This window comes from Melanostigma gelatinosum (assembly GCF_949748355.1).
Source record: "Melanostigma gelatinosum genome assembly, chromosome: 3".
Taxonomy (NCBI): Eukaryota; Metazoa; Chordata; class Actinopteri; order Perciformes; family Zoarcidae; genus Melanostigma; species Melanostigma gelatinosum.
The window spans coordinates 12,128,883-12,144,948 of NC_136636.1; the positions used below are offsets into that span (position 1 = coordinate 12,128,883).

At 40.8% G+C, this 16,066-nt stretch overlaps 1 protein-coding gene across 2 annotated transcripts; it reads right to left on the bottom strand.

Annotated features, from left to right (window-relative positions):
* Nucleotides 1-14,332, bottom strand: inavab (innate immunity activator b). Of its 2 annotated transcripts, none has more exons than XM_079296944.1 (10): nucleotides 14,210-14,332; nucleotides 8,762-8,873; nucleotides 6,749-6,882; nucleotides 5,131-5,253; nucleotides 4,790-5,021; nucleotides 4,572-4,625; nucleotides 4,058-4,361; nucleotides 3,153-3,284; nucleotides 2,244-2,949; nucleotides 1-1,655 (listed from the first exon to the last, which is right to left on the bottom strand). In XM_079296944.1, the coding sequence occupies exons 2-10, from the start codon at nucleotides 8,814-8,816 to the stop codon at nucleotides 1,563-1,565; spliced, it is 1,833 nt and encodes a 610-aa protein (XP_079153070.1). In that variant the 5' UTR covers nucleotides 8,817-8,873; nucleotides 14,210-14,332; the 3' UTR covers nucleotides 1-1,562. The 2 variants fall into 2 exon arrangements, with proteins under 2 accessions (XP_079153070.1, XP_079153071.1); XM_079296945.1 differs by lacking the exon at nucleotides 14,210-14,332 and adding an exon at nucleotides 10,954-11,045.
* Between the last annotated feature and the right edge of the window lie 1,734 nt (nucleotides 14,333-16,066).

The window sequence follows — 16,066 nt, forward strand, 5'->3', positions numbered from 1 at the left end:
ACACAACTAGACAGTCTTTACTGCTGCTGTTTTTTGCAAACTCAGGTCCATGTCTTCTTTTATTTCAAGTCTGACTTTCCATGGGTCCAATGGTAAACATCACAATAAATAAATGCATAAATAGATCACTGAGAGACCAGTCAGTGTGTAGCTGTTGTTGAATTTGCAGTAATTTGCTCTCATTCTCATATGATCTACCATAAAAAGCTTGTTTGATTGGGGACTTGATTGTGAATCACATATTGGCAGTCTTTAAAATACAGTTCACCTCATAGTTGAAATTTTATCGATTCTAACAACAAGAATGGTGTCTAGTCACAAACACTGATAAAGATTCTGTTAAAGCTCAGGACATATACATCTCAAGTGAACACATCAATAGCTGCCAAGCATCAAGACTCTGCTTTTGTTAAATTTGCTACTTTATAACTCATGTGAGTAAATTAATATCTAGTTTCAACTAGTTGATTAAGTCCATTAGTAATTCAAGTTAACTGGCAGAGCCGCAGACATACAAAGGTATAAAAACAAGACAAAATAGCCTCCAAAATTACACGAGGACAAAAGTGGGATCTTAAATTCAAGCAGCTCAAGTTCATCAACATGGTGACACAGTTATGGCACCATTATACACAAAATGTAGTGAAAAAGGATATGCTACTCATTTACATTATCTCACAATGAATATACATCCTTAATAAAGCTGGTGAAAAGGAGCACTGTATTCTCCATCTACCAAACTGCAACAAGTAAAGTTCTCTGTCTTGAGCACATCCTCACAGACGTATGCATTAGTGGCAGTGTGTTTGGCTACAGACAGCCACATCTAATGCAGTACTATGTATGTTGTATTATTAAGTACCTAAATCTGTTTTGTTGATGGCTTTACATGTGGCTACTTTGAAATAAATAATCATAATTCATCTGAGATTAACTTCAACAATGACCTAACTGTAAGTAACATGTGAAAAGGTACTTTAAAAACATTCACAATCTGACTACAATGTGCAATTCTGTGGAAGATTTCTGTTTTAGAACTACTGCCAATTTGCTGTTAATTGTCATTTCATTTATAATTGCTTTTTATATCATAAAAACCTTGTAATGAATGAAACAGAAACTGCTGATGATTTGTTTTTTGAGAAACTGAATGTTAAATTTTGAGCTGGCAGCAGATTTACAGTCGCAGGTTAAAACAGCCCTCACTAACATCACCAACAAGCACTCAGTTCAATGCTTCATTTCTAACCGTTAGTACAAAACAACATACAGACGGTCGACAAAAACAAGAAGTACACTTTACAGTTGTGCTTGAAATCCAATACAACTGCTCTGCTTTGTCGGTCAGTAACATTGGTGGCCGTAGTTATTGTACTAAATTGCATTATATTGAAAGACGTCCCAGTTTTTTAAAATTCTCTCTTTACAGGTAAACACGAGTCATGTTTGTGGGGATCAACAGTTATTTCGACTTCAACAACTTCACTTTGGTTGATTGGCAATGAATACAGTTGCAGCTTCTGAGTTCACAATGTTCAGTTTGCGGTCTTGGTGGCCGTGAGTTACACTTGACTTACAAAGTGAGAGCAATCATCTACAACCCAGTGGCCTTGAGTGTCATCTGCAGCTCTTTGAAGAGCCTTTCTTTGGATGACCTGAACGTCAGCAAAAGAAAAAAGAAACAATACTTTAGTGGGATGCAAATATAGCTGCAGCTTATTCGTAAAATACAGACTGATGTTTTGGTGTATAGTTTTATATACACTGTCTTCTGTAGCATCAGGAGTGTGCCATCCATATTCTTCTGTGACTTCTAACTGTTTAGGACTTCAGGTCTAAATTCTACATGACTGTCACTTAAAGCAAGTGGATAACAACAACCAACACAACTTTGCACTTACACTGGTATATTTAGCTGTTTGCCATTATTGTATTATCATATGTGGTTGTTGTAACAAACAAATCAAGAAACCCAAAATAGCAGCTTCTGCTCAAACAAGCCAATTTCCAAAAATAGTAACAAATACAAAATGTATTTCATTTTCCAGCCGCTTTGGCACGTAAAAAGCTGTGATTTCCAAGTATTATTCATCCATTAAAAAGTCAGACACATTGTGGAAATGTGATGAGAAGAGCCCGTAACTACTATTGAAATAAGACAGTGACTAACTTAACGCCACTAGTTGCAGTAATTTGGGCTGACAAACTGTAAGACATGTATCAAATGACTTGTGTCTGCTTACCTGTTCATGGTAATTGTGATTTTGGTGGAAGGTCGCCTCCCGAGTGGATACGTTTTTAATTCTCACTGCTCCCTGTCTGTCAAGAGAGCGAGACCGAGGGGATTTGAGCTGACTGCGCCGGTGCCATGACTTAAGCTGTTCATTCACTACTTGTTGAGGGAGGCCATTGGGGCGGTAGTGTGGATGGTCCCATTGAGCCGGGGCGGGGGAGAGTCGGACCCCAGGGAGTAAAGGCCTCTGTGCTCTCCGGTGGGGCACAGCGGCCTCTTTATAGTAATACTCATATCTGTTGGAAGGACAGGGAGCCGGCTGGGCGTAATAGCTTCCTTCCAAGTCCAGATCGTGTTGGTAGGCCATTTCCTCATTGTGATAGGCTTTGGGAAAACCGGTGCTGGACTGGTACCTGGGATTATGGTAAAAGCCGGGGCGTGCGAAGGCTTGAGGTCCATAGCTGCCAACTGGGCCAGAATGCGGATGTGCAGACTGATATTGCTTGGGCGAATCACAGGGCATCTCCTTACACGGTGAGCTGTTGTAAGATGTAAACGAGTGTTCAGAGTTGCTATCCTCAGAGTTAACGTGGTTTCCGTAGTTCACCGTGGGAGGGAGAGTCTCAGGTAAAGTTATTGAATATTCTGTCAGTCGCCGCCTTGGACCTCTGGTGCGACCGCGGTCCTTTTCAAATGAAGATTCAGGGTTGGATATTCTGTGTAGACATCAAATGCATTAGTATGGCCACTTAGCAAACACATGAACCTTTACAAATATGTACATCTCACAGTCAAAAAAAAACAAAAAAAAAACAAGCGGAGAGGTCAATAATATCACTGCAATTTGAAGTTAATCCCATGTTCACTATAGTTGTGCTGCGGACATGCAGTACTGTGGATGTATTTGAGGTGCGGCTACCTGAGGGAGAGTTGTCTGTGCACTCGCATCTCCGGTGTGGAAGGCGTGCTGTTCGACAGAGTGCGGCTCAGCCTCAGGTGGGAAGCAAAGCAAGCCTCCAACGGTGGCAGCAATTCACTTTTGGCTGGACTGCTGAACGCACAAAACGGCAGCACACGAAATACGTTGAATTTTGTTTCTCAGTTTGTGTTTTTTATGCATCAAAACATCTTTAAATACTTGGGAAAATACCCAGGCAACAGCGGAAATACCAATGAATAAAAATGTGAAGCCAACTCAGTTAATAAATTGGATTATAAAAGGGTTGTACCATTTTCCATAAATTGCCTCTGACATCCTGTGGCATTCATCCATTACACTGACAAACATGAATAAACACTATCACAAATTGGAGCTTTTATTACAGCAATAGACTCCTGGACAATAAAGCCTGAATTCTACCTCTGCGTCAAGGTGTCATAATCAATCAGAAGGATTTATTTTTCTGTATTCTTGCCATTGGCTGTTGTAGCGCCAGAGCAAAAGCAGATGGCAGTGTTGAACATTCATGAACAGCACTGACATCTTTGCAATACAATGCAAGAATAAGAGCGTATGCACTAGAAACGACTTTGCTAGATGAGCTTTTGCCCAGAATCATTGAAAAGATTGAAACTAAAATTGTTGAATTGTGCACAATGTTTTGTCAAAGGCAGAATTGCAGCATTAATCATTCACTGGAATCAAATTGTTTTTTCCCCAGCATTTACAAAGAATCCAACCAGGACCTTTTCACTCTCATGTTACAAGTAGAAACAAAATCTGCGTACTACAATCCAGTTACACCCCCCCCCCCCCCCCCCCCCCCCCCCAATACTAAAAAGTTGATGAACAGGAAAGGAGTCATGACGGATGGTCGGTGTTACCTCGTCTTGCTGGAGGAGCGCGACTTCCTGCTCTTCTGGTAAGGTTGGTCCAGACTAGTCTCTGACCACGGGGAGTGCTGGATGGGAGGAAGGTCACATACAGGGCTCGAGTTTAGACTCAGCATAGAGTCAAGATTAGGACGGGGAGACTGGCTTGGGGTCACCGGCAGGGACTGCGGAGCCACAGATGGAGACCTGTAGGGGCCGTCTATGAAGGACTGTGAGGACACAGGAGGCTGGGGTGGATCGGCTTCTGCTGGGTCGGGGAGTCCAGAAGACAGCTGTGATGACTGACTTGTCACCTCTAGTGGGAAAAAAAATAGAAATGATGTAATGTCGGATACCTGCAGAAATTTACTCTTGATAAATGTTAATATCCTCCAAATATGTTAACATATTCTTTGAGGAAGCATCTTCCATTTGGAGAAAACATGAGCACTAAAAGTTTTCAAACTACAGAAAGTTGGTCTTGTTCCAACTCTCACCAACACTAGATTTTTAGGCTAAATCTTACCTTCATCTTGCACTACAGAATCAGACAGAGAGCTGTCATCAGATGTACCCAGATCTGAAAATCAGAAAAAGACACTTCGGTTCACATGTGAAGTATCGGATGATACATTTCGGTTTAATTAATGATTAAGTTATGAAGTGACGATCAATTAACTCCTTGCACAGGTGATTACAGAAGGGATTTGATGGCTAACTATCTTCTAGTCTGGCGCCTCTCACCGTGTTGTGCAATATTGAAAGCAGGGAGCGGTGATGACCGACCGTGCTCCAGTCGGAGCTGAAAAGCCGTCTCCTGCAGCCGTTTGAGTTTCTTCTCCTCCCTCTTGCACTGCTGTAAACGGCTCTTTTTAACAGCCTTACTCGGGTGATCCTCCTCGCAGAGCTTGCGCGCTGCCTCGTATATCTTCATCTGAAGCGCCAACTCAGCATCCACTAAACTCAGTTTTGACTCCTATAAAATGGCGCGGTGACAAGAGCGAGACATCAGTGTGACTCTTGAAACATTGTTATGTCCTTGAGGTTGACGTTATTGTTTATAAATGCTGTTTTTTTTTTTTTACCTCTGCTCCTCGAGGGAAGCTTTGCTCGTCCAGTTTAAACGTAGCTCCAATACGTCTGCGAATCTGCGGCGGCTTCTCTCCCGGCAGCAGAGGGTAATCATCTGAGAGCTGGCCTGTCAACTCCTAAACCACACAGACAATATCAGAAACTCAAATGTCAGCAAAGCAACATTTAAACGTGACTAAAAGTTGTTGTTTTTCTTAGGACAGATGTAGTTAATCATGATTGAACGCTAATAAATCCTTTCAGTTCAGTTGTCCAAATAAACAAACACACACACACACACACCCACACACACACACACACACACACACCTCTTGAGAATCTCTTGAGAATTTAGGTAACCATGTCCGATGATGTAGTATCTCATTCTGCTCTTTACATGTTGAGGCATATAGGTTCAAGGAATCTGTTGCACAATTCTGCACTTCCAGAGATTCCCTTTCACAACACATTCTTTCTCACTGTGTCGAGTATCCGTGTCCAAACCAACCGCAGAGCACGACGGCACACGGTTAACCGTCTCATTAATGAAGACTCATAAAAACTGTTAGTTTGAGTCACTCCTAACCAGCCACCTGTGCAGACAGACAAACACGTAAGCACGGGCCAATGAGCTTACTTGTTCTTTTGTCACTAAGAGAAGGGAGAGGCATCACGTCTCCCATTAGTTCACCTGAGCGTGTCCCGACAGGAGTGCCCGGCCCCAGTGTCAACAGGAAAGAATGATCAGTTCTGGGATTTTACACCGGAGCATGACAGGAAAACACAAAATATGTGCCCAGTTTCGAAATGATTCAGTGCGACCGTTTTAAGTCTTTCGTCCATTTGGTAATTCCCGGTGCAGAGAGCGAAGGAGAGGCAGATAATATTGTAAATGAAGGGATGACGTGACAAAAGTCTCATGCTGGATTCATATCCGCTCTGTCATGGGAACATTGGAATTACTTTGGCCAACTGAACCACCAGGATACCTCTTCAAAGGCTTTGATACATTTTTTAATTGTTTTTTAAAAATCTCATTGCAGCCACATTGTGTAGCTTAACTTCACAACACAATATGTCTGAAAGGAAAGCGATGGTGTTTGTATTCTCCAACGTCACTACGGACAGGAGGAAAGATTTAAAGTGCGTTTGTTCCCCTTGGTGGACTGAGACTGGAGATAACCACTGTGACAGTAAGGACACTTTGAAGCTGATGCAGAAGTAAATGGAAAATTCATAAATTTGTTGTGTTTTTGAACCACTGAAACTCAAACCCCACAAAGACCTCAAAGCCCAATTGAAGAAACAAAACTTTCTGACTCCCGAACAACATTTTGTAATTACCCCACATCAGTGTGGACAAGGCTGAACACAGGTCACTTTGTTAGCATGCAATACAATGAGTCATCAAACATCCTCCACCTATTTAATCTTTTATAAAAGCTGCTGAATCACATGAAATATGGCAAGTGCACGTTGTAACATCTGGCCTCATCAAGTAGCGAATATTTTGACTTTTGTCTTTAGTTATGTACTACTACTAAAAACCTTTAAGATTTTTCACTGTAATTCTATAATGCAGTTGTTGTTTTAAACTGTTGGCCTGTCGATGTGTAGATTCATTTTACTTACAGCTTCTCGTATGCAGACTTTCTTCAACTCCAGGAGGCAGAGCTCCAGTCGGTCTTGGAGAGCCTGGTGTTTGAGCTTCATGGCCCGCGTGTGCGTGGTCACATCCTTCGTATGAGTCATTGGGCTGTCTGAGCCTGCGTAACGCAACAAGAAAGAAGCATACAGACTGTTACACCTTATTTATTAAAGTACTCAACACGCGAGATCTTAAGCAAGAGGAAATCAAAGTTAGAAATGAATAAGTAAAGACCAAACTTAAAAAGGAGTGGACCATTTCATTCCAAAGAGAAATACAGAAAAATTTGAAAATTGAACTTTTTAATTCTGGTGAGATTGAATTGCATTGTATTACACTGAAAGGTGTTTTAGTATTAATTGGCAACTCGGTAAACATAAGTGCATAGTGTGTGTGTGTGTGTGTGAGTGATGTATTTTTAACCACGATGAAAACAAAGTAAATCACGTGTTTGAGCAACAAAATAATTAGTCATCAAGCTCCCTACTATTTCATGTTCTTCATGATGGTTGATGGTGATCTTTGCTTCTGGCGGTTATATTTGTATTTATATTTATATATTGTTTACTTTGCCTAGTTAGTATCCTGGCATGCTCATATTATGGTGCCCTTGCCATTATGATGCTGCTCCAGAATAACTCTCAAGGCCACTAAGGACAACACAATGGCTACATTCAACACAACGTACCTTTGTTTTTATCGTTGTTTTCTTTAGTGGCATGCAGAATAACTGGTGGTATAAACAATGTGCAAGTGTCCGACTGGTGCTGTCTAAAGCCTTGGTGACTAATGACATTAAGATTAGTCTCGGTGGCTGTGGGCGAGGCTTCAGGCAAACTGCATTGAGCTCCACATACCTTCAGAGATTATTAACGGAATCCCTGGAGGTACTGACAAACATCCGAGGTGCGACAGGAAAGAAGTGTGACAGCGCCACAATAGGGCAAAGAATTCCTCTTCCTAGAGGGACAATCCCCCGATTCTTTGTCGACCGACGCCTCTTCATTGTATCGGGCCGACATCGCGTGTGTCAATCAAGAATGTCAGAAGGGCCAGAATCAGAAACTGCTGGGCGTAGCAGCAACAAGACAGGTTTTTTGTTGATCCTAAATACACAATGTTACAGTTCAATGCCAAAATCTGTGAATTGCTCTTTTAATCTGGATTCATTACGATGCCGCCAACATGTGTTGAGTACAGTGACAAATCTGGCAGCAAATCACAAAGGACCACATGCATTTCAGTTCCCAAGTGATAACTTGCTTTTGTTAAGTAGATGACTTGCTCTTGTTTTCAACTGGCTGGAATTACTACCTAAAACAATCGTTTGGTCCGTGCTGAAGTGGGGAGTTGATTTCAGAGTGTAGATCCTGTTATTACAGCAGTAGCTGGTAACTCAATGTAATCTGCAACGAGTGTGTTATTCTCTGAAAGGAAGTCATTATGCTCAATATTTGTGTGAAGCAGAAGCGATTCGTTCATGATCTTGAAACAAAAGAGGTGAACAACATTGATTTGTGCTTCCAGTAAGCGTCTACAGGCTGAAAGAACTTGATGCTTTGCTTCTAAAATAATGAGTAATGTAACCCAAGGGTGCAGGTCTCACACAATGTTTTCAGTATTAATTATTGTCCGAAAAGTCAGAGAACTTAAATCCTCTTTCACTAATTGACACAACTCAATAAAGCTGCCCAGGGTCCCTCAGATACACATCTGCCAACCAGCCAAAGACAATCTGCAGTCCACAGTTTGTTTCTACTAATTTCAGGTCTCATGATGTTGTTGATGTAGATTTTTAGGAATCAAGTACATGTGTACTTCTGCAAGCTGAAGAACAGCTGAGGAACAGGCTTGATGATGAAGTTTCATTGTTATGTTGCAGTGGCATTACCATGTACTACCTGGAGATACTTTAGAGCCTGGAAAAAACCCTGCATGCATGTGCTTTCCTCGGTTTTAAAATATTTTTTTAAAAGTGAGACATAAAAGTGTTTTACCTGAATGAAGGATGATGCCGCTGTCAGTGTCACTGATCTCTCCGTTGCCCTCCATGTCAGGGAATCGAGCTGTTGCTATTCTTTAGTGGATGACGTCGCCGCTCACCATTTCCTGTAATGTATTATTTCAGCTTTAAACATCCGTCACAATTATCTACATCAGCCTTGATTATCACAAAAGTCAGGGATTCTTTGTGGCAAGGTCTTAAACATGTCCACACTTCTGAGACAAGACAAGAGATAACTTCTATCATGAAAAACATTTAGTGACGACAGTATTGTCTTGTCCAAAGCCTCAAAAGACAAAAGCAGAACAGAGTCAAAGTGTAACAATGTAGCCCAGAAAGAGACCGCGTTTAAGCCTGCAGCGTCTGGGAGTCCACTCGGAAAAGACACCTGAATATAAGATAGGATAAAAAAAACTACTCCAGACTAACTTTTCCACTTGCTGCCCACTTTCTCAGTTGGTCTCACGGGTACATGATTTGGTTGCACCTTCTTTTTGCTCAACGTGGTATTGATCAATGACCTTGCATGTTGTCTTAATTTGCATACCCAGCCTGCACTTTCATCATCAGTGAGTCGAACATTTTGTTCTTCTCCTCTCTCCTTAGCTTTTATAGCTAATCAGCTAGAGCCCTTCCTTCTTTGAAACACGGTAACAGCTAAATGGATTGTTTGGTTAAGGTGTTTAATCTTGTGACCAGGTGAGTGAGTGACTCACGTGTGACTTGCCTTCTTGACCATACAGTCAGGTAGAGTCATAGTCTCCCACAGCATGAGTAGTGCACATGAACGTTGCCAAGTCTAGGGTGTGTGACTGTTTGTTAGTCTCTGATGTCATATGATCGCCAGTCTCTCATTCCTTCAGATAAGAGGTTCAGGACGCATGAGCCGTATATGAGCGGCTGGTTTCAAATAATAACTGTGAAACTCGTTGGTTCAATTATTAACCGAGAGGTTACAGGAATGTGCCGCTGGTTGCATACCAACACCCACTCGGGGTAGGAAGCTTCCCAGCAGCCCCTGTTTTTAGGAACAGCTAGATGAGGTGAAGTAAAGAGCAACAAGAGTTGTTTTTTCTCTCCATGTTGGTCCATCCTCTTGGTGATCCATATTATCCTGACGATGACATGAACATGACCCCTCCTCCTAACAGCTCACATGATCATGACTGGAGCTTCGCTCCTTAGAATCACAGATAATTGTCTGCTGTGTTTGCTAAATTGAGGCTGAACAGCTGATGTCCAACACACTTAAATGCCAACACAACCTACACTGCTGAATATAGTGCCGTTTCAGTTTGAAATACAACTGTAGACATATGCTACATTTACAAAAATGCTTTCTTGCCGTCTACTGGTACTTTTGACAAAAACCTATAAATGGCTACTAAAAAAATGAACCAGTGTATTGAATTTGGTAGGTATGCTACTGGAGCACAGGGTTTTTGACTATATCTACACACTATAAAACAACAAGCAGCAGTTAGTGTTTGAGGATCACATAGCTCACCAATTTGATGACAGCAGAAATCAGAAATGTACAGAAATAAAGCCACTACTGATCATTTTCCTTATTCATCAATAACAAAGTATGAATAAATATGATTTAAGTCTATGAAATGACTGGAAATACTGACAAGTACCCTGTCACATGTTCACAACGCCCATTATGCTTTTTTTTATCCAACCAACAGTCAGACAAGTCTTCACTCAGTTAAGTAATGTAATCCATCAATAAAGACAGACATGCTGTACTTTAAATCCGTGGTGTCCAGTCGTAAGTCGTAAGTGTTTTGAGATTTCAGATTCCACTTCGACAGTTCAATGTGTGCTAATTACTGAAATCCCCTGAAAAAGCAGCAGAGTCTCATTCTTCCAACATTTGTTTTGTAAGACATATTTTATCCAAGGCAAAACATGTCTGTGAAGGTGCTAAGAAACTATACAAAACACTACCTGGAGGCATTTGTTTAAGTCAAGCGTCAGTACCACAGAAAAAACAATCACACCGCACTGTCATCGTTTGTAAAAGCATACATATCTATATGAAATATTAGCCCAACAACACTATTAACACAATGACAGTTATTCCACATAAATCCAAATGAATTCACCCAGAAGACAATAGACAGGAAGTACATGAAAGACTGCAAATTAGACCACATATATCAAAAAAAATCGACTTACTTTGTGAGAAACTTAGAACAACTGTCAAAATTCAAAGAGTGAAACCTTTCTCCGAGAGTTCCCGACTTAACTGGAAATGCACAAAACTTGAGCTGAGCGGAGTCCGGACAGGAATGAGAGACTCGCCCACTAAGAGAGCGCTGCCTGGTGAAGAGGAGTGGCCACATACTGAGGGCTGAACACTTGAGTCAGTATCAAATAACTCAGCGCTCCTGTCTGAGCTTGAAACTGTGTCAACAACAATGACAAAGATACAAAGAGATTACACTTTACTTCACCCTCTTATCAGCATCCTAATAGGCGGTTGGTGGCAACTGATTGAATGTGTCCCTTTGCAAAAGGCACCATTACTATAAAACGTAGACACAGTAGGACAAAGACAGGGGCCCAGGAGAAACAAATGAGGAACAGCACAGAAGTATAAAATCAGTTTTAAATCAGTTTTAAAGCTGAAACCATTCTTCTACTAATCGATTGGTTTATTGTCAGAAAGAAATAGCAAAAATTAGCTGATTTCATCTTCTCAAATATGACGGTTTCTTGCTTTTTTTATAAGTTGCATGATAGCAAATTTAATATATTTGTGAATGTCCATTTTTTTCCACCATGTTTTGCATGGACCAAACAAATATTCGACCGATCAACCAATAATGATGAGTGTATTCATTAGTAACCAACAGCAGTGTCTTGTTCAACTGTTTCACTTGGTACATATTTCTGGGTCCAGGTTTGTGGGACAACATGCAAGGTGTCTAAAAGCCAAAAACCCCATGCTTTGATCACAGGTAATAGATGACTACGGCTGGATAACTGACTGTTAACGACTCTCTGACTCTTCACCTCGTCGGTTTGGTTCTTACAATAAACTGTGTCAGTGTCAGAGTTCAGCTCTATTGTACAAAGATCAAATATCTGGTCGCAGCATTTCTACTGCCATCTCCTGGATGTTTCAAAGGGCCGGTACGACTCACAAATGTACCATCTTAAGATTTGCAAAGAGCCGTCTTAACTTCGCCCCTTCTCTTCTGACTTCCAGGCTACCAATGCAGAGGCTGTTTTGTGGCCTGCCGGTTTGTTTGTTTTTTGCCTCGACTAAAAAGAGGGAAACGCACGGCGGCGGTGGGACAGTATGTATGATTTACTGGGACCAAGAGGCAGCACCTGCTCTCCAACTGCATGGCTCACATTCATTCGGAATCTCAATATTCATTTTGGCTTTCCAGGAATGTCGGTGCTTAGACACGCAGAGAAAAAGGTCCAGCAATTCCCAGACACTCAAGAAGCAGATCTCAAATGACACGGCACCCAGGAAGCAGCAGCCACAGGGACAAAGCAGCAGATATTTGGTTCGGTGACTCGTATGGTTAATAGAATAAAAGAGCAGCAGCGTCTTGTGGAAACAGGCAGCATACCAAGTTTGATCACCTAAAATCAGATAAAGGGGAAGTGAAGTCATGCAAATGAGTGATAATCTCTTCTGTTGACGGTAAACTACAGCTAACAATAGAATTGTGTTTGTCACACTTTTCCTCTTTCAATAACTCACATCTGTGCAGTTAAGTCAATCTTCATGTGACGACTAGTTAAACATCTTCCCACAACACGACTGTACGACACAGACACTCGTCCTGTGTTGAAGTAGCCAGTCGGTGGATGTCATGGGTAGTTTATATAAACCAGGGGTCCCCACCAGACAGAGATATAGCTTCGTGTAGGCAACACAGCAGCTGGCCAAACAAATTCTTGAAATATTCTTGAGTCCTTTTAATACGTGTACGGCTAGACTACTGCTGCCAGTGTGTCGAGCCATCAGCTGCCAGGGATCACACATTTCCCCCTCAGTATTTTGCAGCTTGGCTCTTTCCACCAACTGCCAATAGATCATTTCAGTGTATTGATGCTGAAATGAAGGTGGTGTCATAAAAAAACAAAAAGGTTGAATAAGATTACACTAATGCACCACAAACTCCTAAAACTTTGAAAAGTGAAACAAAGCCATTCTTGGAGCTGCTGGGTGTCTCTCTCTCTCTCTCTCTCTCTCTCTCTCTCTCTCTCTCTCTTTGAGTTTTATGTTGCCTAAAGGCTCTAATTGACTCTAATAAAGATGTGAAAAAAATACCACATGTATATTAAATGAGCAAGCGTGCAGAAGTGGTGTGTGTGATGTGGATAACTGAATTAGAAGTTTGTGCACCACCATGCTAATCAAGGTCTATTCTAAAACTGTGGCCAAGCCCTTAAACTGTGGCTGAGAGTGAACCAGCGTAAAAACACATCAACACCGTTACACAGTGACAAGCACGTTTAGTCTGACATATTTGGTATCCATGTAGACTTTGAGGCTTTCCACTAGAGTTTACATTTCAAAGTTTGGGTGCACAGCTTGAGTTAGTAATGACTGTCCCAGCAGCAGGTCACAGAGGTTTAAGGGGTTAAGCCACCTCTGTCCTCGTGCCTCCTGGTCAACGCTCAGGAATGTGAAGCCAGGGGAAATGTTTCAATGCACAGCAATCACTAACTAACTAATATGACTGCTCTGTAGGGAACTTTTATAGAGATGAGAGTAAAGCAATATCATATTTCCAATATGTCTCCCATGAACCATTTTGTAAATGATGTATCAACTTCATGAGGTAGGTACACTATCAAACTGCTATGATGTAATAATACTGAGCATGCGAGGCAGAATGTTAGACCTCACTGACTTGAATGCTGTTGTTCCTCTCAGTTGTCTTTTAATGCTGTGCGTTTCTGTTGAAAGAGGATGTCTCTCATTTATAACTTCTCTGCTGGTCAGTGCAGTCAGAGAACTTAATACTGTTTAATCTATGTTTCTCTTTTACACAGGATTGACACAGAAAAGATTAGAGACTGTCCGTGAAAAAAGATGAAAGCTGGAGGAACGATGGAGATAGACTCAGTGCCCTACAATACTTCCAATAATGACATAATAGATATAAGTTGAGTGTAACGTTACGTTAGAGAAAACTCTCTGGAGCAATAACAACACATTAAAGATATCTATTGATGCATTTCATCAGCGCTACCTCAGCTCCATGAAGCTGCAGGGCCTCGGCTCTGAGGAGTTTCTCAAAGTTTAGAAACTTTTCACACACATTTAACGACACGCTGCCCAATAACATGACTTGTTTCCAGATGAACGTTGAGTTCACTGGCTTTAATATTTACCGCGTTCCGTACATGCATACAACTATAGTAAAATAAAACGTGTAACTTCATCGGGAGTTGCTCTTACCTCAGTAACGTGAGCTAGTTAGTTAGCATCGTGTCTCATCTGCATCCATACAAACTCCATCGGGCTCCCAGATTTGAGCTGGAAGTTTACTTTTATTTACACAAGCAAAAGAGCAGAAGGAACCGAGACTAGTCCTCAAGTGACGTCTCTGTGGTCTAACGGAATGGATACATTACAACACAAACATAAAAATAACGACTTACTCCCAGAACGACACTTTTTGTTGGATTGGCTACTTCTTGAGCTCAGTAAAGTAAAACAATGCTATGCTGCCTCCACGTGCTGTCGGAAAACACGACTACAACAACAACATCAACTTTTTTTACCATGGTAACCGTGTTTCCGACACGGGACGTATACATAGGCAGGTGTATCAAGTTCGGTTATCAAGATCAATAACACTACGCGAACATGTTTAAAACCAGTAAATGTGTTAATTAAATCAATTCATTAATGATTCGTTCAAGGATCGGTCGTTGTTGTAATCTTCCACTCTGTGTAGAATTCTGACGAAGTGTTAGTTGATTGCTGGAAATAAAACAACAGCCACTTTTAACAAAAAAACAATGCCTCGATGGGTCAAGTTGCTATTATTGCATTTAGTGGCCATTGTAAGTGCTTAAAGTTATATTTACCACTATAGTTTTAGAAATTACGAGCTTAAAATGGGCCCACGAACGCCACATTGGTCATCCTCTTCTTCGCTGCTGTGTGGGCGCTTTGCTTCATGGCAACAACCCCTGTTTCATGACGTCAAAACCTCTTAATTATTCCTCCAAAATGACCAAAGTGATCTATTTTACAACCGAGTAATACAACGTGTGTTGAAATAACTTAAATTAGCATCATCCTCTTTTTGTTTGAGCCACCAGAGGGCACCAGTGCGTCACATAGACTTTTAATCCTGTAAACCACGTGATCATTTCTCAGGGCCATCCTATGTTTTATGTGACCAAACACCTCTTCTGATACAGTTAGCTTTTTTTGTTTGATTGTTTCAGACCTTTTTTATTTATATGCGGCAGTAGTGTCTCAAACCCACTAACCAGCATCAATCAGCAGGTAAATAAAATGAAAGATTGAACAACAATAATTAAATCCACTGTTGGTTCAACACATTCACAAAACCAGTAGCTCACTTTGACTAAATACATTCTAAATAATATGATTGTAATCTAAATTGTAGCTTACTGCTACTTGTCCACTAAAATGACATTGGATCCAACAGTATCATTTTACCACCAAATTTAACTAAGATGACATTCTTTTGTTAACACAATAATCATAAATCAATTAGTAGATATAACATAGTTAGAAATATAGATGGGCTACTTGACCCATTTCTTTACAGCAGTGTCTGACAAGCTACCTACTTTAGCCATTGACTCATCCAGTGGGTCACTGTAAAACAGGCCTGATGTAGTCATTTACCCCAACATGACTTTAAAAACCTACAGACGGTCATTATCAAAGATAAATTACTCACATCTGCTGCTGTACAAACCATCAACCTGAAGCCATTCACTCTAATGGAAACTCTTGCTGTGGAAATCAACATTTCTTGACAAATCTAATGAGCAATGTTGGCTCAATGTGTCTTTGATCATGGAAAAGAATGAAACTGATCATCACAATTTTGAATTCATCATAAAAGTATTTCTTCTGGTTTGTCAACACACACTTTTAGCTGTTAAATCAGATTACATTTTACGCGTTTCACATAATTTTAGTCCAAATTATGCATGTGCCATTAATAGCTCTTTCAGGGTTTTGATTTACTTTGGTTAAGAGCATTGATGAAATATAGTCTCGCATAATTCAGAGAAATTCAGATAAAATACGTTTAAAATTGTGTAA

Coding starts and splice junctions, on each gene's coding strand:
- inavab (XM_079296944.1), bottom strand. CDS start 8,816: ATGGAGGGCAACGGAGAGATCAGTGACACTGACAGCGGCATCATCCTT. Junction 4,626..4,789: donor TTTCAATATTGCACAACACG/GTGAGAGGCGCC, acceptor TCTGATTTTCAG/ATCTGGGTACATCTGATGAC. Junction 2,950..3,152: donor CACAGACAACTCTCCCTCAG/GTAGCCGCACCT, acceptor ATGTCTACACAG/AATATCCAACCCTGAATCTT.